This window comes from Ovis canadensis, chromosome 2 (genome assembly GCF_042477335.2).
Source record: "Ovis canadensis isolate MfBH-ARS-UI-01 breed Bighorn chromosome 2, ARS-UI_OviCan_v2, whole genome shotgun sequence".
NCBI classification, from domain to species: domain Eukaryota; kingdom Metazoa; phylum Chordata; class Mammalia; order Artiodactyla; family Bovidae; genus Ovis; species Ovis canadensis.
Genome location: NC_091246.1, coordinates 90,346,726 through 90,370,971, shown reverse-complemented (window position 1 = coordinate 90,370,971; position 24,246 = coordinate 90,346,726). Strand labels below are relative to the sequence as shown.

At 43.2% G+C, this 24,246-nt stretch overlaps 2 protein-coding genes and 1 pseudogene across 2 annotated transcripts; all 3 read left to right on the top strand.

Annotated features, from left to right (window-relative positions):
• Positions 1–1,471: 1,471 nt before the first annotated feature.
• Positions 1,472–2,068, top strand: LOC138432384 (interferon alpha-B). Its single transcript, XM_069573729.1, has one exon. The coding sequence runs from the start codon at positions 1,472–1,474 to the stop codon at positions 2,066–2,068; it is 597 nt and encodes a 198-aa protein (XP_069429830.1).
• A 5,569-nt stretch (positions 2,069–7,637) lies between these two features.
• Positions 7,638–8,225, top strand: LOC138433645 (interferon omega-1-like). The gene has a single exon (XM_069576670.1). The coding sequence runs from the start codon at positions 7,638–7,640 to the stop codon at positions 8,223–8,225; it is 588 nt and encodes a 195-aa protein (XP_069432771.1).
• Positions 8,226–16,888: 8,663 nt separating this feature from the next.
• LOC138432383 (interferon omega-1-like) lies at positions 16,889–17,509 on the top strand (annotated as a pseudogene).
• Positions 17,510–24,246: the final 6,737 nt, after the last annotated feature.

Here is a 24,246-nt window from a genome sequence, read left to right as displayed (position 1 = left end):
AGGGGACAAGACAACATAAAATCCACTATAAAATGAATTCAGGAGCAGAGCCAAAAGCTAAATCTCCCCATGAAATAATAAATATTTATCCCATTCTGAATTAATTACAAAGATTGTTTCCTTTTATTTGAAAACAATAGACTTGGATTGGAACTTGAAAGTCATTTGGGAAATCTGAAATTTAATGCAAAGGAACAGAGAGAAAGATTCATATGGATGGTGATTCCTAAATCATGGTTTCTTACTGGGGATAATGCTACTTCCATGCGTGCAGACATTAGTTTTCTGGAATATGAACAAATCTTGTCATTACAATGATTAGTTATTACACATCAAAGCTCAACCTGATACAACAAAATCCAACCCCTTAGTATTTATTTCTGTCTTTGGCCTTGTGTATCATACATTGAGCACTGAGACTGAGTTTATTGAATATAAACAAATTGCATACAAGATCAGTGGTGCATCCTAAGGTGACTAGATGGTTCACTGGAGGACTTTCCATCATTTTCTTGATCTCAAAGTCATATTGTGAGAGCTGCCCTTTCTGTACTTCTGAGAAACCATTGTCTGTCTCATGCATGTTGCTTATGTTTGAACCTCAGTGTGATTTGGGCTCCAGAAATTAAATAAAAATGGAAAACTTATTTGTAAATAAAATACAAAAAAAATTATATTTTCTTACATAATTCTACAAAGGTGGTTCAACATGTCAAAGTCTTAAAGAGAAAAAATGTTGATAATATCCAGATGAATATCTATCAGGCAGTAAAACTAAAAATTATTTTCTGACATGAAGAAAATTCAATGATAAATAATTAAAGGAAATATTAAAGAACTATTTTAAAGTCATTTAATGATTCGAGCAGCTTTGAATGACTTTTAAGTATGTCTATATCTTGGTATATTAAAAGTATTTATTTCAATTTTATTTTAATATGTAATTGGATACATACCTACTTATATAAGTAAACACGTGACATTAAAAGTCACTCTGAAAACTGAGTTTATAAAGAAAAAATAAAATTCAGTACCTTTTACATTTAAATTATCGCTTAAAATTTTATGTAATTCTTAACTACACTGAATACAAAGAGTAAGATTTACACATACTTTTTCTATGTACAGGAAAAGATATTCATAGAGTACATAAATACATACACAGTACATCTGTGTTATCAAAATTTCACAGTGCAGGGCAATTAAGAAAATATATCTAGAAAGGCTCTGTGGGCAGAAGAAAGAAGGGCAACATGAAAAAAGAAACGATTGAGAAGTGCTGCCCTAACCCACTGGAGAGTGCAAACAGAAAAGCAAAACCAAAAGTAGAAAGTAAGAGGGAACTTTCAGAAAATGGAAACCATGGGCTCCTATTTAAGCCCCAGGCCTGAAGGAAGGTCTTCAGGGAAGCTAGAGAGCAGGTTCACACAGCCACCCACCGCCCCAGGCCTGAAGCATCTGCAAGGTCCCGATGGCCGCAGCCTGGTCCTTACTCCTGGCCCTGCTGCTGCTCAGCTGCAACGCCATCTGCTCTCGGGGTTGCCACCTGCCTCACACCCACAGCCTGGCCAACAGGAGGGTCCTGACGCTCCTGCGACAACTGAGGAGGGTCTCCCCTTCCTCCTGCCTGCAGGACAGAAATGACTTCGCATTCCCCCAGGAGGCGCTGGGTGGCAGCCAGTTGCAGAAGGCTCAAGCCATCTCTGTGCTCCACGAGGTGACCCAGCACACCTTCCAGCTCTTCAGCACAGAGGGCTTGGCCGCCGCGTGGGACCAGAGCCTCCTGGACAAGCTCCACGCTGCACTGGATCAGCAGCTCACTGACCTGCAAGCCTGTCTCAGGCAGGAGGAGGGGCTGCGAGGGGCTCCCCTGCTCAAGGAGGTCTCCAGCCTGGCTGTGAGGAAATACTTCCACAGAATCACTCTCTATCTGCAAGAGAAGGGACACAGCCCTTGTGCCTGGGAGGTTGTCAGAGCAGAAGTCATGAGAGCCTTCTCTTCCTCAACAAACTTGCAGGAGAGATTCAGGAGCAAGGACTTACACACAGCTGGTTCAACACGGAAATGATTCTCATGGACCAACAGACCACACTTCCTCCTGCGCTGCCATGTCAAGGACTCTCATTTCTGCTGTCATTGCTCCCTGAATTGAATCAGCGTGTCAAATGTTTTCTGGAATATTAAGCAACATCATATTCTACTCTATAGGCGCTGGTTCCTCACTGATGCCGAAGCTGATGTATTTACGTATTTAACTACCTGGACAAAGCTGATCTATCTACGTATTTAACTACCAATATTAAAATAAATAAAGTATTTTATTTATTTTATTTATATAATAATTAATAATAATAATAAATAATTTATTTATTTTAATTGGGGGTAGGAGAAGAAGGGGACAACCAAGGATGAGATGGCTGGATGCCATCACTGACTCGATGGACACGAGTCTAAGTGACTCTGGGAGTTGGTGATGGACAGGGAGGCCTGGCGTGCTGCGATTCATGGGGTCACAAACAGTCAGACATGACTGAGCGACTGAACTGAACTGAATATTTATTTAACTATTTATAAATATTTAAATTATTTTGTTGATAAAATATTATGTATGTATACTTATAGGAAAATGTATATTTTGTAGTCAGTTAATAATTTTTCTTCCTTTATTAAATTCTTACTGTAAAAGACTTACTTTGTTCTTTCGTTAAAACAGAAACACCAATCCTGAATGGCAACTTGATTAAAAAATGCATTTTACAATTCCTTGAGCCCTCTTTAGGATTTGCACGTTAGAAGTAAAAATACTCTAGCTCTAGCTATGTTGTTTATTGCTCTGAGGACATTGAAGTGAACATAACCACTCCAGTGCTTTTTGTAACTCTGAATTTTTTCAAAAAAAGTAACCTAAAAGACAACAATCAAAAAAAAAAAATACATGCTTCAGGATTTGATGAATTCTTGGGGAGGATTTTCTGCCTCTTGTTGGTTGTGGAATTTTTTTCCCTGGAAAAAATTGTAGAGAAGCTGAATATGTGGTATTCAGTTGGCAAGAGCTCAGGTGAGTATCTTATCCTTACACTCAAATGTCACAATCGTTCACTTCCTCCCAGTGCAGAATCCCCAGCGTGCTCTCCTCACTCACTCTGCATGAAGGCGTCCTCTCCACTCATACAGCTGTGTCCTTCTCCATTACAGTTTCTGGTTGTCAGTTTCCCCTTACAACTGCAAACCACCAACTCAAAGCAGAACCTGAGTGAAACTTCTAGCTCTGTCAGACACTCTCCTATGACTTCACCTGCTCTGCCTGCCAAGCACTGCGGGTCCAGACTGTCCAGCCTCCCAGAGAAACACAGTAAATAGAGGGAACCCCGCCCCACAGTGAACAATGGTGGAGACACCAGGGGCTCCTCTGAGCGTGCACCTAGGCTATTCCATGTGCTGGTTGCACTAGGAGGAACTCACCTGGTTCAGGAATCTCATTTGAGAAAAGTCCAAAGCACTCGAAACTTGGAGTTGAAAGTCAGCAGCAGCTTGAGAACTTGGAAGGAGAACAGAGATGTTTAAAGTATTCCCTGGAGCAGCAGCGGGTCCTCAGGACACAGAACAACACAGATGAGCTGCACTGAGGCAAGTGCTTCTCCACAACATTCCTTTTCAGAGACGGAGAAGACTGAAGCGGATGCTGAGAGCAGAGACAGAGCACGAAGGCCTGGCCACCAGCTGTGTCCCCAGCACGGGAGACGCTCACACCACAGCAGCCTGCAGAGTCCTGGAAGGGGCGACGGCCACTCCCGTCACAGCTGCAGACTTGTGTCTTCCTTAGGACCCAGCAAGATATCAGAGAGCAGGGCAAGAGGTGCCTGGGGACAATGCAATCCAAGGAAGTTCCTAAATTCCATCCTGGTGTCTTTGCATCTCTGAGAGACAAACACAATCAAACAAGATTGAATAGAAGGGGCACAGGCAGGGCTTTTAATACATTTAGCAACAGTGGGCCAGAGCCTTCCTCGCAGGACATATGTTAGTAACATGCACATTGGAAGAGAACAATTTCTCAAAGTAACAAAGATCTTTGGGGAAATTCATGGATTTAATGTAGGCAGTCTTCAGGACATTGATGGATCAATCATCTTTCTCTTCTTTCCATTTGGGACATACAGCACTCAGTAGCTATATGTACAGTCAGAGGGACTTTTAAAATAATTTTATTCATTTATTCATTTTTCTCTTTGCTGTGTGTACGCTGCCGCACGGACTTCTCTCTAGTTGTGGCAAAGGTGGGTCCTCTCTAGTTGTGGGGCACAGGCTTCTCACTGTGGGAGCCTCTCTTGTTGGGGAGCTCAGGCTCCAGTGCACTTGGCTTCGGTGGTGAGGGCCCGGGGTCTAGAGCACAGGGCGGTAGCTGTGCCCCCGGGCTCACTGTCCTGCAGCACGCGCATCCTCCAGGACCGCATGGGGTCCTGTTGGCAGGTGGACTCCTCACCACTGAGCCTCCAGGGAAGCCCCTCAGGGAACGTTTAAAGTACATTGAGAGGTTTGGAAACCTTCTTGAGGGTTAGGGTCCTAAACAAGTAAAAAACATTCCGATATTACTGCTAAAAATACCATTTCAGTAACAAATTATTTTCTAAATAAACTTTCATTCAATTCTATAGTATTACTTAATGATGTTTAATAGGTTGAGCTAGAAATTTTAAAAAGATAACTATACAAGGCCTTGAGGCTTACTTCACAATTCAAGCCAGTTTCTCCCTGCCAAGGAGAAAAATGTTCACTGCTTCTGTCTGGGAAGCACACGTGCGCTTCCATCTGGGTCTCACATAGGCCTCCTCGACACCCACATCTTGACCAGAGGTTGGACATAGAGTAGAGCTTCTTCACTGGACTCCGTCAGGAGACACCGGGGTGACCCGGCGGGACTGGAGGTGAGAAACGCAGGTGTCTTCCTTTCGAATGAGAACAGCAGGTTACCTGAGGAGGTCTCCTGGAAGGGGTCCTTGTCAACAAAAACAAACACACCCAAAAACATGACTCCGGAGAGTTCACTTTATTGGGAGGACTTGATGAGGACTGCAGGCCAGAGCGCAGCCCCCCTCAGCTCTGAGGACCTGCCCCACGCACGCAGAGGAGGTCAGCATGCAGGCGACTGTGGCGAGGGGTGACGCGCAGATAAACTCACATCCCGGGAGAAAGCGGCTGAGAATCAGGAGGAACAGATGTGTCTCTGAAAGATTTTAGAGCTTTCTACCCATGAGAAGCTGTAAAATTGGGTTCATCAATTTTCTCCGGAAATTATCTAACTATCAGAAGGCCTCTTGTGTCAGTTTTCCCAGAGCACAGAGTGCCTCGTTCCTGATCTCAACCCTGAACTCCCATCAGGGCGTGTTGGAGGGCAGGGACTGCAGTGGGTGGAGACTTCATTCTGCAGAACCTGATGCTGAAAGATGTTTTCATTCTCATCCTGAAGGAGAAACGTCAGAACTCATGTGGCGAGAGACTGTTACCTGCTTTATGTTTGTTCGCGTTGGAGAAAGAAATGGCAACCCACTCCAGTGTTCTTGCCTGGAGAATCCCAGAGACGGGGGAGCCTGGTGAGTTGCCCTCTATGGGGTCGCACAGAGTCGGACATGACTGAAGCGACTTAGCAGCAGCAACAGCAGCAGCAGCAAGCTCACAAAAAAGGTCAAAAGGTTTAAATACATAGAAAGTAGCGCTTACCTCTCATAGGGTCAATAAAATTATTTTACTATATTTCATTGAAGAAACCACTCATAAAAGCTTAGCATTCAGCGAGGCTTGTGTGATCTGACTTCCCCAACCAGGGATTGAAATCAGGTCACAGCAGTGAAAAGTGCTGGATCCTAACCACTAGACAATGAGCAAACTCCTGCTTCTCTTTTAGCTGGCAGAACAATCTACTCCCTTCCAACTACTTAATAGTGATGTTGTCCATTTATGATTAGATCTTAATTTTGCGGACTTCAGACCACACACTGTGGCCCTACAAAACAATAGATCATGACCCTTTGACATTTGAAATGGATTAAGGGGTCTTCGGCAACTCATTCTCCTCTGTCACTTATTTCATTGGTTCCTTAATGTCGTGTTCATTTGCACCCCTCCTTTTTTTTTAATTGGATCTTTCAGACAAATCAAAGCCCCCAAGGTTTGCTCTTGAATCTTTGCTATGATTGGAATAGTTCATTTGTCTAGATTTATATTTTTCTCCAGGAGTATAAGTAAGTGTGACCCTAAGAGCTAATGAGAGGATTCAGTTAAAATTCTAAAGAGCTTGAAAAGTGACTAGTCCATTAGCAGCAGGTAATCAAATTCAGCTATAATTTTTAATATCATAATTACTAGTATCCAGATTAAGTTCAGGATGGTTTGCAATCATTTAATTCTATTTCATTCTAGTTTTTTTCAAAGCATCTTCTCCTTGCCTGAGTGGATTTATAACCTAGACAGATGCTCAGCAAGGCTGGTCTCCAAGACACTGTCAGAGAGGGTTAGTATTCCAGCAATTGGCATTCTAGTTGTCCATCTCTTGATAGGTGATGGGCTTGACTTCTTCCTTCTCTCCTGAAATGAATCCTACGTGCATTAATTGAAAGAAAAATGAGGTAGCTGATCTAGAAAATAAAGGACAGTCGCTTGACCTTGGACTTAACCTTTGTTGAGCTTCTGTCCGCAGCAGCCACGGCCCAGCCTTTCTGTTGTTCATACTGGCCTCATGCTTGCCCTCTGCCACAGCCTCATCCCCAGCTGTGCTGCACTGAAGTTTGCTAACTCAGAAGACATCACTGTGTCAGGGAAAACCACTTCCCTTTGTTCATATTCAGACATTCAGACTTAGATTAGTTTCTTTTTGCCCACAAAACAACTGTGGAACTTTACTTTCTAGGAAAGTGGCAAAGGGAAAAAACAACAACAAAAATTATGTCTTAAATATGATAGAGCTCAGCCCCTCTGCCTTTCTTCACTTTGCTTTATCTTTCTAACCTCAACGTGAATTAGAACTAGAGCAGGAGCAGCAAGACAAAGCCTGGCCAGCAAGTCACTAAAAGAATGTAGACTAAGTGAAAAATTATACTCAAGTAAAGGAAAGAAGGCTATTTCTCCCAGAACGAGTAGCCTGGTTCTCACCGTCCTTCGTTCTCAGAGGAAGAAAGAGACAGAGGAATAGAGATGCCCAGTGGAATCAACTGCCTGAATGAATGACTGAAACTCACTAGATTCTGTGACATAAGCTTCCAGTGAGAGACACCATCACTGAATGTCCTTCCTCCAGCTCTGAACCTCTGAGCAGAAAAGTGCTGAACAGTGTAAATAAAAGCGATGGATAATAAAAACATTCTCATTTAATTGACACATATCCAATCGGATGGGTACATTTGAAGTCATTGGGAAATAGGTAAAATTAATACTTTATATTGATGACATTTTCTTTGGTCATATTGTGAATACATAAATGAAAATCAAAAAAGGAAGTGAAAGTGTATTAAAACAATGAGAAAATGAAAACTACCATGTTCCCTATTTAAAGGCCTTGCTTAGAAAGCATGGCATCAGAGAACCTACCTCAAGGTTTCACCAGACACTGCTTCAGTCAGCCCGGAAGCAGCCCCATCTTCCCCATGGCCTTCGTGCTCTCTCTACTCATGGCCCTGGTGCTGGTCAGCTACGGCCCAGGAGGATCCCTGGGCTGTGACCTGTCTCAGAACCATGTTCTCATTGGCAGGAAGAACCTCAGGCTCCTGGGCCAAATGGGGAAACTCTCCCCTCGCTTCTGTCTGCAGGACAGAAAAGACTTCGCTTTCCCCCAGGAGATGGTGGAGGGCGGCCAGCTCCAGGAGGCCCAGGCCATCTCTGTGCTCCATGAGATGCTCCAGCAGAGCTTCAACCTCTTCCACACAGAGCGCGCCTCTGCTGCCTGGGACACCACCCTCCTGGAGCAGCTCCGCAATGGACTCCATCAGCAGCTGGACCACCTGGACTCCTGTCTGGTGCAGGTGACTGGAGAGAAAGACTCTGGCCTGGGAAGGACGGGCCCCACCGTGGCCGTGAAGAGGTACTTCCAGGGCATCCATGTCTACCTGCAAGAGAAGGGATACAGCGACTGCGCCTGGGAAATTGTCAGAATGGAAATCATGAGATCCTTGTCTTCATCAGTCAGCTTGCAAGAAAGGTTAAGAATGATGGATGGAGACCTGAGCTCACCTTGACATGACTCTCACTGACTAAGACGCCACATCACCCTTGTACGCTCCCCTGAGGTCATTTCAGAAGACTCTGATTTCTGCTTTAACCACAATGTTTCCTGAATTCAATCAATAGTAATTTCTCAGTTGCAAAAAGCAAGTAGATATAAAAAGTATTCAACTGCACGGGGCTCAGTCCATAAGGGACGACTGCCCTGATGTTATTTATATTTATTTATGCATTTATTTTCTTTTATCTCATCATATTTATATTTTCATGTAAAAATGTTTTTCTGCATTGTAATAAAATTTAGAAAATATGTTCATTTCCTTATTCTTCTAATTTGTTTTATTTATTAATTTCTTATGAAAGTAATTACTTTTTTCATTATGAAGAACTAAATACTTATTTGGTCTACATAAACCTATCGTGGAATAGCATTTGTCCATTTATACTACAGAATAGTCGTATCACTTTTCAGGAAATGATTGTCAAAAGGTAGAATTTCTGGATCCCTGGCAGTCCAGTGGAATGGACTCCATGCTTCCAGTGTGAGACGCTCAGGTGCCATGGATACCTGGTCAGGGAACTAAGATCCTGCAAGCTGTGGAGTGCAGCCCCCTCTACCCAAAAGAAACAGGTAGAAAGGAGTCTGTGAAACGGTGGTAAATGAGTAGTCCTGAAGTCACAAGTATAACTAGTTTATACCCAATCAACAGAGAATGGTTGGTGTCAGTATGTGGGGGGAGGACTCCTGTCCTCCAGGGAAGCTGCGAACATGTGGTCCTGAGTGGCTGAGCCTGACACCTGTTACTCTTCCTCCCACCTTCTCCTCGGTCCTGCTTTACTGAACAATCCACTCCCTTACACTGTATCTTCACTGCCTCCAACACAGGAGCTCTGTTCTGTGATGGTTTCTGGCTTCAAAGTTTCACTGAGTGGAAATCACTGGAAGAGAGCACAAGTGAAAGGAGAGTTCTAGAAGTTTCAAAACCTTTGAATGCAGCTCTGCTATTTAACAGCAGTGTGACCCTGAAAAATATCACAAACACTAAGGAGATGGATATGGCAACCCCCTCCAGTATTCTTTCTTGAAAATCCCATGGACAGAGGAGCCTGGTGGGCCACAGTCCATGGGTCACAGGAGTTGGACAGGACTGAACCAACTTAGCATGCATGCAGGCATGCATTCTATCTTGATCTTCTCAAATATGGGGAAAATAACAGTAGTTTTTCATAGGACTACTGTTTGGATCAATGAGTCCGTATTACAAGAAGCACAAAAGTGTGCTTGGTGCAAATAATCAGGACAGTGAGTTCCAAAGTAGCTGCCCACAGGGAGCAGACAGGACAGCTGGCCTGAGGCAGTGACTGAAAGGCAACACTGGAAAGATGCTAGGTCTTTGGTAAAAATATTTAACTTGGGGGCTAGTTTCACAGGATATTCAGTGTGTGAACTCTCCTGTGCTCAAAGCTGAAGACAATTCCAATTTCTGTGTTTCAGACTTCTAGAAGTATTCTTAAGAAGTCACAGAAATTCTTTGAGAAAGAAGGATTAGTAGAAAATGCATTGATCTATCATGAAAATAAATAATAGGGAAATCATAGAGACTTCTGCATTCATATGAATGCAGAAAATCACACACATTACTCCTTAATAATGTTTCCTGTTCTTTAGTGTGAGTACTACTCTACTACTTCTTGAAGACATTTCTAAAATCACCTTCTCAACTCTCTGTTGGGTTTCCATCTTTCACCAGCAAGGCACAGGCAGGAAGAAAAGAGCAAGGGCCATGCAGTGTGAGGTTCTGCTCTACAGTCCTGGGCTGTCCTGGGTTTGATCCTAGTCGTTTTCCATAAAGACTTCAGTCCCTAAGTGCTGGCAGGGTCACCTCCTAGAGTCGGTCCTTCTCAGAAATCAGTGCCTTTAGAGGAGAGACTGCTACAAGTGTATGCAGGTGTCTTATAACGGAAGCGAGAGTCTTTCTCTGAATAAGGGGCCATGAAGTCAATTTTATTTGTCAAAATATATAAACCTTGCACATGCATACTGCCAGCTGTCCATGATAACAATGGGTACATTAATCCATATTCAAGACCATAGAAGCTGTTATATGTTCTCACACATTGACCAAAACAGGGTCTTATCATCCTTTTTAGTTTTTGCCCATCTGACTGGTGACACATAGCATCTAGCAGCAACCATTCGTTTTCCTTTTCCTAATTGATGGCAGTTGTTACCAGTCATACTCCAGGAAAACAGAAAATTCCTTCCAGCCTACTAGTCCAGCCTTGGAACTGGCATGGGAAAGAAAAACATCTGCAGGCCAAGGAGAAATGTCCTGGAAGGAACTAAAGCCCCAGCATCACAGAGTAGTGTTGAGGAGAAAAGCTGTGGAGCTGAGACGTTAGTTTTAAGACCACTGCACTAGAAAAGACAGCAGCCTTTCACCATCATATCCACTGGAAGTGCAGGCCGCCTCTGTGAATTTCTGATCCATAGAGAATGCACCCACTGCTCTTGCACTGTCTCTTTACCCAGGTAAAGGAGCTCATGATTCATTTTCATTCAAACTCTGTGATCTCCAGCTAGAAGACACACAGATTGCAAGGTCCTCAACCAGATCCCAGGCTGCACACTCACACTGCACTCCTGCCATCTGGCTGGTACCCAGTCTGAATTTCGTTGGTGGCCAAGAAGTTTGAGGTTTTCCTGTGTTCAAAGCCCAGAACTGTCTTCTGTTCAAACTGATGAACTAGGTCATGACTTGCTCTAGTTTTCAGGCCTTTAAAAATCTATCTTGATGATGATGTCTTCCAAAGATGCATGCTGGAATCATATACCCAACTGCCTATTTCACAGTTGGTGTCTACTGAGCACACATTATGCTGAAATCAAAATTATTTTAATTGTAATTTTTTAAACAACTTATCCATATGAGAAGACATTTTGAAAAAGTTCATGAAACTCTCCAATGAAAAACTGACTAAAAAAAATGCTTAATAGATGAACTTTGGTTAAAAGAAATGAGAGGAAAAAAGGATTTTGTAAATTGAGATGAGTTATTCAAAGTAGTTACTGGGTCATAAGTCTGTCAAATATGGCTTTCGCTCAGATGAAGAGATATACAAAGAAGTAATACTGAAAACATTACTGATGATTTTGCTTCCATTAAAGCCAGGAACTTAAAGTACTGGGGTGGCACAAGGAAAATATTTGAATTTGATGTGAGTTGAAGACTTATACATCTGAAAACATTTTCCAACCAATGAACATGACAGGAGAAATTAACCATTTATATTAATGTTAAACGAAATAATTTACCCTTTACCTAGGAGCTTCTTTTGAAGTCTGTTTTGTCCCCAAGTCTTCCCACTGGAGGGTCCCAATATCTAGTAGATTTCCATCCAGATTGTAGATACCTTTCCCCTTTCCCTGAATTACTCCTTTGCCCCATAAACAAAGGGCTTCCCTTGTGGCTCAGCTGGTCAAGATCTGCCCGCAATGAGGGAGACCCTGGTTCAATCCCTGAGTTGGGAAGATCTCCTGGAGAAGGGAAAGGCTACCCACTTCAGTATTCTGGCCTGGAGAATTTCATGGACTGTATAGTCCACGGGGTCGCAAAGAGTCAGACACGACTGAACGACTTCCACTCACTCCAAAACAACCCTGAATCTGAAAACATACCACAGCATGCTGTGATTTCCAGCCGTCAATCGCGGCATTCAAGGGCACCGGTGTGAAACGCTCTGGCTAAAATCTTCTCCCAGGAAGGGGAGGATGGACGCAATGGTAGCTTATCTAGAATTTGGAGGTGCAGAAATCAAAGGCTCTGAGCGACTCGGCGCAAAGCTCGCCTGGGCAGTGGGGCCCGAAAAGGAAGTTTCCTCTCTGTTCCCGCGGCCCCAAGCTCTCCCTGGGCCCCGGCGGCGCCTCGCTCCGGTCGCGGATCCTGCCCACGGCCACCCGCGAGTTCCCCCCGTGGATCTGATGCCCCAGGGGGCAGCCCTTCCGGCGGGTCCCACTGGGTGGGCGGTGCGGGTCTGTCAGTTACTGAGAGATCGGGCGCTCCCTCCCGGCCGCTGGGGCGCAGCAAAAGGAGTTTGGAGGGCTCTGGAGTTTAGAGCAGGACCTGAACTGCTTCAGAGAAGCCCAGGTGAAGTGCTGAATTTCTGCACTCCTGGTCTCCCTGCTGATGGCAATGGGGAGGCTCTGCTCCATCCCTCACATTTCACCTGTTAGCATAGGTCGTCTTCTATTCTGTCATTTGCCAAATTCATATAATTTGGAAGCAAAAGTTCGTTGCTGAACCACGAAAGACACCAGGATTCTTGGCCTCTGGAGAATTCAATCCAGGGCCAGTAACGAGCCTGGATGGCTCAGAACTTTTGTGTAATAAAGTTTTATAAAGTATAAAAGAGATAGAGAAAGCTTCTGACATAGACATCAGAAGGGGGCAGTAAGAGTGCCCCGTGCTAGGCTTTAGCCAGATGTCACATAGCTACTGCTGCTGCTGCTGCTGCTGCTGCTAAGTTGCTTCAGTCATGTCCGACTCTGTGTGACCCCACAGATGGCAGCCCACCAGGCTCCCCCGTCTCTGGGATTCTCCAGGCAAAAACACAGGAGTGGGTTGCCATTTCCTTCTCCAATGCATTCTGCTAATTAGAGAAAGGAAATGTCTCAAAACTCAGAGAAGGGCACCGGGCCCCTCACCCACAACATGCATTTAGATAACATTGGCACCAGGTGAGTCATCCCCGGCCATAACATAATTGACATGAATCTTGAAGAAAGGCAGATTTCCAAACAAATATACAGTTTCATTAACACAGATTAGGAGAACAATGTATAACAGACTGGTTTGTCAAGTCGGTTCTGAGCCTTTAGGTGGAACTGACTTGAACACAGAGTCTAGGGCAAATACACAGTATATTAACAGCTTAAGACAAACATTTCCAGAAGAAAAATGCATTGGTTAGCTCAAGGTTTGGGAAAAGTTAAGTTCAGGTGGAACCAGGTGTCATTATGGCAGCACAGAATTTTAAGAGAAACCTCTATTTAAATTTGTATAGAGAAGGGGAACAAACATAACACTAGTTTGTTTCCTCCTGCCGCTTAAGAGAGCGAGAAAAAATGTCTGACACTTGGAGCCTGTTTCCTCTGTTTGGAGACCCCTGGTCTTCCTGCCTGTTACCCTCTCAAAAGCATTAAGTATTTTTTTTACTTACAGTCACAAGAGCCATCAGCTTGGTGTTTTCTACAGAGGATTCACTGAAATGTTTCTAATCCAATCTCCTGCTGGAGTCAAAACTCATAAGGATCTTGTCCATCATGTATCTCCAATTTATGGTGAGGATTCATTGCACAATCTATATGAATCATCTTGGACAGTTAAATATGATTATTTTATAATTATTAGAATTATTATTTTGTCGATCACATTTAGACTTTCAGTAATAACTACCAGTTGATAATTTCATTTTGCTTATTATACAAAATAATCAGATAGTTGTAAATTGCTCAGCTTATCTAGAATTTGGAGGTAGATGAGAACTAATGGAAATAAGAGGTTTGTCACATCGAGGTATGAAACAACAAGGGTACATCTTGTGTTAGAAATAAACTAGGAAATTAAGTGAGCGCTCAGTGCACGCAGGGGGCGCAGGCGTCAGAGTCTAGATAAGCAGTTTGGAATCTGACATGTTAGGTTTTGAAAACTGGATTTTATTTTATTCAAATAAATTCTTGGCAGGAGGCTCTTCGAAACAAAACTGTTAACTCAGTTTCAACTATGCTGGAAGTATTGCGTGAGTCCCTCACAAAGGCTAACGAGTTTGTAGTTGTTCTCACTGTCGTTTTTGATAAACACTGATAGTCTGTGAAATTTTTCTGGCAGGTCCTTGGTAATCATGTCCACGGTAGTCTTGTAACATTTAATTAGCAATCAGTTCAGGATGGAGGTGCCATAAAAAGTGAGGGCAGCATCAGAGAATGTGTTCTTACTCCTCACTAATATCAAGAATGAAATATATCCTAATGAATCCTTGCCATTAACACAATACCTTGGTCTCTCCTTGCTACCGTGTTACAGACTGAATGTGTGTGCGTTCCCCAAATTCATGTATTGAAACCCTCCCCCTTGACTTCCCTGATGGTCCAGGGGCCAGGACTCCATGCTCCCAAAGCAGGGAGCCTGAGCTGGATCTCTCGCCAGGAAACTAGATTCTGATTGGCAAGCAGGACTTCCCATGGCTTAAGTAAAGATCCTGCATGAAGCAACCAAGATCCAAGAACCAGCATACATCGACTAAGACATGCCACAGCCAAATAAACACATAAAATAAATATTTTAAAAATTCTTAAAAACCCACAGAAACCCAACCCATCAATGTGATAGTACCGAGAGCTGGAATATTAGGGAGATCATGAGGGTCAGTAATCAATAAAATTCAGTTATTATTTTTAATGTCATAGTTACTATTAGCTAGACTAAGATCAGGCTCTTTTGGAATCATTTAATTCCCTTTCATTCTAGTTACTTCAAAGCATATTGTCTTTGCCCAACTGGATTTATCACCTACACAGATGCTCAGCAAGGCTGGTCTCGTCAACCCTGCCAGAGAGCATTAGTGTTCGAGCAACTGGGGCTCTGATTGCCTGTCTCTTGTGAGCTGGTGAGTGTGACTTCTTCCTTCTCCCCTTATGCTGACCACATGCTGATTCAAGAAAAGAAAAATTAGGTGGCTGGTCTTACAAAGCTGGCGGCAGTCAACAGATCAAGGGCTTGTCCTTCTTTGAGCTTCTGTAAGCAGCAGCCCTGTCCCAGCCTTTCTGTTGTTCATATTGGCCTCATCGTTTCCCTCTGCCTCAGACTTGTCCCCAGCTGTGCTGCACTGAAGTTTGCTAACTCAGAACACGTCACTGGGTCAGGGGAAAACCACTTCCCTTCTTTCATATTCATGACATTGAGACTTACCCTTGTTTTCTATTGCCCACACAGAAAAATGTGCAATTTTACTTTCTAGAAAAGTTGCAAAGAGAAACAAAAGAACTAACGTCTTGAAAGGGATAGAGATGCAGCCCCTGTGGCTTCTTTACTTCCCTTTGTTGTTCTCACATCATCATCAATTACAACCGCAACAGGAGCAATGAGACAAATCTTGTCCAATAAGTCAGTCAGTTCAGTTCAGTTCAGTCGCTCAGTCGTGTCCGACTCTTTGCAACTCCATGAACTGCAGCATGCCAGGCCTCCCTGTCCATCACCAACTCCCAGAGCCTACCCAAAATAAGTCGCAAAGTGAATATAAAAAGTTTACAGGAAAAATTACAGTCAAGGAAAGAGGACTATTTCTCCTGATCAAGTAGGCCGGGTCTCACTGCCCTGCATTCTCAGAGGAACAGAGATGCCTGGTGGAATCAACTGCCTATATGAACAGCTGTAACTCACTAGATTCTGTGACATAACCTTCCAATAAGAGACAACAGCAATACTGAATCTCCATCCTCCAGCTCAGAAAGTTTGAGCAGAACAAGTGTCAAACAGTTTAAGTAAAAGAGTTGAATAATAAAAACTATACTTAACCGGGGAGATATTATTCATCTACTAAAAGCAAAATAATTGCAGTTGGAAATCCCTCCACCAACTTGCACAAATACACTTTTGCTCTCAAGGACTGAGCTTTGCTGAATCTTTGGATACCTGGGGAAACGGGTCAGAGAAGAAGAGGTCACCACTGACAACTAGGGTCCTTCACACAAACACTGCAGGTGAAAGTTGATGGTTCACGAAGACGATTTATTTTCCTAACAAGTAAACAAGCCCTCCACAGAAAGGAGATTTTTGAGTCCTCAGGATGTGGTGAGCCTGCCCTAAGGGAGGGAGTCCAGCAGGTGAGCAAGGGGACTCTGACACCCAGAGGACAGGGGGTGGCGCCATGTGAGCTCTCCTGTGTGAGTGAGGTGCTGCTGGGGAAATACAATTATCCTGGAATTAGAGTCTCCCCACCCATATTATCTGAGAAGAACCAGAATTCTTCGTAGGGGTATTGGCCGGGCCAGCAAAGGACAATAGGTCTTCAGTATGAAAACGGTGGAAAGCAAGCGTGATGTCTGTAATAGTCCTGACTTCGTGGTTCCCTGAAGCACAACCACATAGACCTGCAGGGACGTGTTCTAGAAGGAAGAGAAACATGAGGGAGCTCATGGACTCATAATAATCAGCCTCTTCTCTAAATCAGACACTAAAGAAAACCCATCCTTTGTTTCAAACAGTTTATTTGCTAGAGTGACCTGGTAAATCCCTGATAAATACAGAGCCTGCCTTCCTAAGTAAAGGAAGAAACAGAAATTGAGCCTAGGATCAGGGCCAAAAATGTGTTCATGGAACAGAGAAGAGCTACATTTACACATGAAGGAGAAAGAGTGGTAATGTTTGTGCTGAGAAAGCTACATCATTTCTGATGTCTGACAAAGACCTTTCTCATTTGATTGATAAATATCCATTTGGGTGGGTACATTTGAGGTTACTGGGAAATAGATAAACTTACTAGTTTAGACTGATGACAGTTTCTTTAACCATATTCAGAATAAACAAATAAAAATCAAAAAAAGGAAGTAAAAGTGTATAGAAATGATTAGAAAATGAAAATTACCATGTTTCCTATTTAATGGCCTCGCTTAGAAAGCATGGCATCAGAGAGCCTACCTCAAGGTTCCACCAGACGCCGTCTCAGCCAGCCCAGCAGCAGCTGCATCTTCCCCACGGCCTTCGTGCTCTCTCTACTCATGGCCCTGGTGCTGGTCAGCTAAGGCCCAGGAGGATCCCTGGGCTGTGACCTGTCTCAGAAACACGTGCTGGTTGGCAGGAAGAACCTCAGGCTCCTGGGCCAACTGAGGAGAATCTCCCCTCGCTTCTGTCTGCACGACAGAAAAGACTTTGCTTTCCCCCAAGAGATGGTTGAGGGCGGCCAGCTCCAGGAGGCCCAGGCCATCTCTGTGCTCCATGAGATGCTCCAGCAGAGCTTCAACCTCTTCCACACAGAGTGCTCGTCTGCTGCCTGGGACACCACCCTCCTGGAGAAGCTCCGCACTGGACTCCATCAGCAGCTGGACGACCTGGAGGCCTGCCTGGGGCAGGTGATGGGCGAGGAAGACTCTGCCCTGGGAAGGACGGGCCCCACCCTGGCCGTGAAGAGGTACTTCCAGGGCATCCCTGTCTACCTGAAAGAGAAGGGATATAGCGACTGCGCCTGGGAAATCATCAGACTGGAAATCCTGAGATCCTTGTCTTCATCAGCCAGCTTGTAAGAAAGGTTAAGAATGATGGATGGAGGCCTGAACTCACCTTGACGTGACTCTCACTGACTAAGATGCCACATCATCTCTGGACACTCATCTGCGGCCATTTCAGAAGACTCTGATTTCAGCTTTAGTCACAAAATTTATTGAATTACTTCAGCCAATACTTTGTCGGTAGTAAATGAATACATATAAACTTTTTTGGCTGCAGGTGCATCAGTCCTGAAGTGAAGACTGCCCTGATTTTATTGTTTGTTTGCTTATTTATTTTGCTATATTTATTCTTTTATCTCTTCATATTTATTTTTCCATATAAAATATTTTTGTTTACATTGTATTAAAATTTAACAAATACAGTCACATTTTTATTTCATTACATTTGTAATTTGTTTTATTTATTAAATATCATCAAGGTGAACTTCTTGAATTTTTTACCAATTTATGTTTAATTGCTAGGTAAATTTGAACTCTTTCGTGACCCCATCAATTATAGCCCACCAAGCTCCTCTGTCCATGGGATTCTCCTGGCAAGACTACTGGAGTCTGTTGCCATTTCCAGGGGATCTTCCCAACCAAGGATGGAATCTGGAATCTGCATTTCAGGCAGATTCTTTACTATCTGATCCACAAGGGAAGACCCTTGGTTGAAAGAAATGAGAGAAAAAGGGATTTTGTAAACTGAAATTAATTATTTACAATAGTTACTGGGTCATCAGTTCAGTTCAGTTCAGTCGCTCAGTCGTGTCCAACTCTTTGCGACCCCATGAACTGCAGAATGCCAGGCCTCCCTGTCCATCACCAACTCCCAGAGTCCACCCAAACTAACGCCCATTGAGTCAGTGATGCCATCCAACCATCTCATCCTCTGTTGTCCCCTTCTCCTCCTGCCCTCAATCTTTCCCAGGATCAGGGTCTTTTCAAATGAGTCAGCTTTTCCCATCAGGTAGCCAAAATATTGGAGTTCCAGCTTCAACATCAGTCCCTTCAATGAACACCCAGGACTGATCTTTAGGATGGACTGGTTGGATCTCCCTGTAGTCCAAGGGACTCTCAAGAGTCTGTTCCAACACTACAGTTCAAAAGCATCAATAGAGAAAATATTTTAACTTGATATTTAAGACTTATAAAGTTTAAGTTATTCATAATTACTTATAAGAATCCGCCTGCAATGCAGGGGTCCCCGGTTTGATGACTGGGTCAGGAACATTCCCTTGGAGAAGAACTAGGTACCCACTCCAGTGTTCTTGGGCTTCCCTAATGGCTCATCTGGTAAAGAAGCTGCCTGCAATGTGGGAGACCTGGGTTCGATCCCAAGATCTCTTGGAGAAGGGAATGCCTACCCACTCTAGTATTCCGGCCTGGAGAATTCCATGGACTGTATAATCCATGGGGTCACAAAGAATGACTGAATGACTTTCACTATAAATTTTGAATATTTTTTAACCAATTAACATTGCAAGAGAAATTAACCATTTATATTAATATTAAATGAAATACTTTTCGGTCTCAGTCTTGTCCCCCAAGTCTTCCCACTGGAGGGTCTGAATATCTCCTAGATTCCTGTGCAGACTTCAGGTGCCTTTCCCTTTCCCTGAAACCCTGAAAGAATTAGTCTTTCTCCACAGAAACAATCCTGAATTTGAAAATACTTCACAACATGCTCTGATTTCCAGCCATCAACCGCAGCATAAACGGCGGTGTAAACCGCCCTGGCCAAAATCTCCTCCTAGGAAGGGGAGGGTGGACATGGGGGCAGGTGTAGAAATCTAAGAATCTGAGAAAAGTAGCATTAAAGCTCCCCTGGGCAGTGGGACCGAAAAGGAAGCTTCCTCACTGCTCCCGCGGCCCCACGGACTCCCCGGGCTATGGCGGCGCCTCGCCGGGGTCAAGGCTCTTGACGGGGACTCCTCGGGTCTCCCCTGGATCCTGCGCGGGAGTTCGTGGCGCCGGACCTAGAGGCGAGTCCGGTCCATTACTGAGAGTTCAGGTGCACATCCCGGCCGCTGGGGCGCAGCGAAGGGCGCTTGGAGGACTTAGCTTAGTGCAGGACCTGAGCTGTTTCACTGAGACCTAGATGAAGTGCTGAATTTCTGAAACTCTGGTCTCCTTGCTGATGGCAACCGGGATGCTCTGCTCCATCCCTAACGTTTCACCCCTTAGTAAATGTTGTCTTCTATTCTTCCAGTCATTTCCCATATTCATGTATTTGGTAGCATTAAGTATTTTTAACCTAAATCCACAAGAGCCCTGTCAGCTTAATGTTTTCTACAGTTCTCAATGTTTAGTTGCTAAGTCTTATTTGACTCTTTGTGACCCAGTGGACTGTAGCCTGCCAGGCTTCTCTGTATGGGATTTCCCAGACAATACTGGAGTGCCTTGCCATTTCCTCCTCCAGAGGACCTTCCCAACCCAGGGATCTAACACTCCTCTCCCGCATGGACACGTGGATTCTTTAATCCACTGAAAGATTCTTTCCCACCAGGGAAGCCTGTTTCCTACAGACTCATTGAAATGTTTGTAATCCAATCTCTTGCAATAGCTATAATTCTCAAGGGTCTTATCTATCATGCATCTCAAATTTATGGTGATGGTTAATTGAGCAATCTATATGAATCATCTTGGATGGTTAAATATGATTATTTTATAATTATTAGAAATATTAATTTTGTCAGTCACATTTAGACTCTCAGAATTACCAGTTGATAATTTCATTTTGCTTATTACAAAAAATAATCACGATACTTTGTAAATTGCTCAATTCATCTAGAAATCTGGAGGTAGACGATAAACTAATGAAAATATAGAGTACTGTAACAGCAAGGTAAGGAAAACAAAGGCACAATGTGTGTTAGTGAAATAGGAAAATAAGCGATGGTTCAATACAGACAGTTTGCACAGGTGTTTATGGTATGGATGGGGAGGTGGAGTTTCGAATTTGATATAATAGATTTTGAAACCTGGACTTGCCTTTTTTTTTTTTTGCCATTTTCTTATTAGGTTGTTTTATTCAAATCAAGTCTTAGCAGGTGGCTCCTGGAAATGAGAATATTTACAACTCAGGCTCAACTATGTTGGAAGGATTAAGTGTCCCTTTGAAGGGCTAAGGAATTTGTAGTTGGTGTCAACATCATTTTTTATAAAGACTGAAAGTCTGTGCAATTTGGCAAGTTCTTGGTAATCATGTTCACAGTAGCACTGTACATTTATTTAGTAATCAATTCAGGATGAATGAGCCATAATGAGGGATGACAGCATCAAGGAATGTGTTATCCTCAAATAAATATCAAGAATGAAATATATTCTAATGAATCTGCAATAAACACAATGTCTCGGTATCTTCTTGTTACCATGTTACAGGTTGAATGTGTGTGTGTTCCCAAAATTCATATATTGAAATCTACCCCCACCATGCGATCATATCAGGAGGTGGGATATTAGAGAAATCATCAGGGTTAGAGGAGGTTATGAGGGGGGATTCCTCATGCACAGGATTACTGTCTTCATGAGGCTCACAGGACACTTTGCTTCCTCTCTGCTCTCCACCATGTGAGGACATAGAGAGATGTTGACAATCTGCAACCCAGAAGAGGGTTCTCAACAGACCTCCACCCTGCTGGCACCCTGATCTCACACTTGCAGCCCCCAGGACTGTGACCCATTAAGTTCTGCCACTGATGAGCCACCAGACGCTGGGACCTTGTTAGAGCAGCCTGAACCAAGACGCAGGGCATGGCACATTGAGCTCCTGCAGTCCTCTAGTTGAGGTTGTGTGTAAATACTTCATGTTCAAAGCATACATGACAGAGAAGAAACTGTCATGTGTAATTATTCTCAATCCCCTTCTTCAGAAAGAAAACTGATAATCTGCACTCACAAGTAAAAACCATAGAGTCTGAATCAGAGAGAGAAGAATGATGGCCCATCGGAAGGACATCTAAAGGACATTAAGAGCACTGATGAAAGAAAGGAAACAGCAAGAGAAATTAGGCAACAGGAACGAATGCTCTGCCTTCTAGTTCTTCCCAGGGGATAATGGGAAAAATATACCTAAAATAATTTTTATTTTAATATATTTTGAAAAACACTTGGATATTTAAAAAATCATTTAACTGTTTAACCAATTGTTCCCTATCCATGCCTGGATCCAAATATTTGCATGAACCATTCCTTTAATCAGTAACCAGTCAGAGAGGGGGCAGTGAAATTAACCAATTTGCTTAACTTCATGTTTTGGTGAAAGTCAGTAAATTTCAGTACCTTGAGAATTAAAATATTTCTCCTTAATTCCTGAGTTTTCCTGCTAACTTGTTCAAGAAGAAATCTGTTGGTTTCATGTTTTAACTTTTTTTTTCTTATTATCCATAATACGCCAGGAAATATTTTTTTTTAGTTTAATCTGTACAGGGATAAATATTCTGAAGGCAGGAAGTAACAGCTCCCTGGTCCTTGGCGCTGGTAGTGGCCATGCTCTGACTCACCCCCAGGACATCCTGGACACCTTCCAGGGGTCCCATCACCACCACCAGGTTCCCTGTCTCTGAGCTGTGGCTGGATGGCGCCAGAAGGGACCCCAATCTGTAAAATCGACCCCAACTCGCTGACTCCTCACCTGAAGCCCTTCAGTAAATGGAATCCTTCCTGGAAAATAAACCACAAAGCTCTAGGGAAGGCTTGGAAAATGCAAGGTTCTGAGCTTCCAACCAGAGAACACTGTCGGTGGCAGGGCTACAGGGCTCTCTCTTCAGCTCTCAGCACGGTGAAAACAAAAAGTTTCTCCCCGCAATAGTAAATCAGGATCAAAAGACTCACTGAGGATGCTGTGCCCTGATGGTCTGCAAAGCCCAGAACTGCAAACTCTCCAAAGTGGGCATTCAAAAGGAACCCGAGAAAAAGAGCTCTTTGGCCCTCCTACAGCACTCTGGAGAAGCGCACTGTCCAGGGCTCAAGGGAAGGATATTTTATTGCTATTTTTGAGTTGCTAAATACAGTGCTCAATCCTGTCTGACTTTGCAACGCCATGGACAGCAGCACGCCAGGATTCCCTATCCTTCACTATCTCCTAGAGTTTGCTTAAATCCATAACCACTGAGTTGGTAATGCCATCCAACCATTTCCTCCTCTATCGCCCTCTTCTCCTCCTGCCCTCAATCTTTCCCAGCATCAGGGTCTTTTCCAATGAGCTGGCTCTGTACAACAGATAGCCAAAGTACAGGGCTTCCCTGGTAGCTCAGATGGTAAAGAATGTACCTGCAAGTGGGGGAGACTCGGGTTTGATCCCCGGGTCAGGAAGATCACCGGAAAAGGGAATGGCAACCTACTCCAGTATTCTTGCCTAGAGAATTCCATGGACAGAAGAGCAACTGGCTGGCTACGGTCCATGGGGTCACAAAGATCAGACACGACTGAGCAACTAATGTTTACTCACTTATTGGAGCTTCAGCTTCATTATCAATCCTTCCAATGATTTTCAGGGTTGATTTCTTGACTGGTTTGATCTCCTTGCTATCCAAGGGACTCTCAAGAGTCTTCTCCAGCACCATAATTTGAAAGCATTGATTCTACTGCACTCAGCCTTCTTTATCCACCTCTCACATCCATACAAGACTATTGGAAATACCATAGCTTTGACTATACAGACGTTTGTTGTCAAAGTGATGTTTGCTCTTTTTCACATGCTGTCTAGTTCTGTCATAGCTTTTCTTCCAAGGAGCAAGTATCTTGTAATTTTGTAGCTGCAGTCAATGTCCACAGTGATTTTGGAGACCAAGAAAAGAAAATTTGTCACGGTTTCCACTCTTTCCCCATCTATTTGGCATAGATGTCAGAAGTTTAGGTGTTTTGATGTTGAGTGTTATGCCAGCTTTTTCAGTCTCCTCTTTCACCCTCATCAACAGGCTCTTTAGTTCCTCTTCACTCTCCTCCATTGGATTGGTATCATGGTATTTTATTATTTATTCCTATCAAAGTTTTTAAGAACATCCATAAGTATGTCAACAGCTAAACAGAAAGAAATGTTATAAAATTGAGATGAATATTCAGCAGACAGGGAATTAAAAATTGATTTCTGAAAGGAAACAAAGTTAAAAGTACTTCAAAATAAATATGAAGAAAATAACCTAAGATTTTCAATGATTTTGAGTGTTGAAAGATTTTTAAGTCTATCTATACTGTGGTATTATTATATATTTTTATATGAATTTCATATGAATATGTAATTTGGTACATTACTATTTATATAAATACATATTCTCCATTAAAAGTCATTCTGCAAACTCATTCATAAAGTTAAATAAAATTCAACAGCTTTTACATTTAATGTACACCGTTCATTTTATGGCATTGTTAACCCTAGGGTGAATACAACAAGGAGTTTTGTACTTTGTTTTTCCATGTATAAAGATATGCATGGAGTATAAAGATATGCATGGAGTACAAAGATGGATCCACAGCATAACTGTGTTGTCAAAATTTCATGGTGGGGTGATTAGGAAAAAAAAATCTCAGAAGATTTTGTCAGGAAGGAAAGGCAATAATGAAAAGAATGTTTGCGAAACACTGTCCTAACCCATTTGGAGAGTGCAAATTGAAAAGCAAAAACAAAAGTAGAAAGTAAGAGGGAACTTTCAGAAAATGGAAACCATGGGCTCCTATTTAACACACAGGCTTGAAGGAAGGGCTTCAGAGAACCTAGAAAGCAGGTTCAGAGTCACCCACCGCCCCAGGCCAGAAGCATCTGCAAGGCCCCG

What these genes read in the sequence shown, in the direction of transcription:
- LOC138432384 (XM_069573729.1), top strand. Translation starts at nt 1,472, where the DNA reads ATGGCCGCAGCCTGGTCCTTACTCCTGGCCCTGCTGCTGCTCAGCTGC.
- LOC138433645 (XM_069576670.1), top strand. Translation starts at nt 7,638, where the DNA reads ATGGCCTTCGTGCTCTCTCTACTCATGGCCCTGGTGCTGGTCAGCTAC.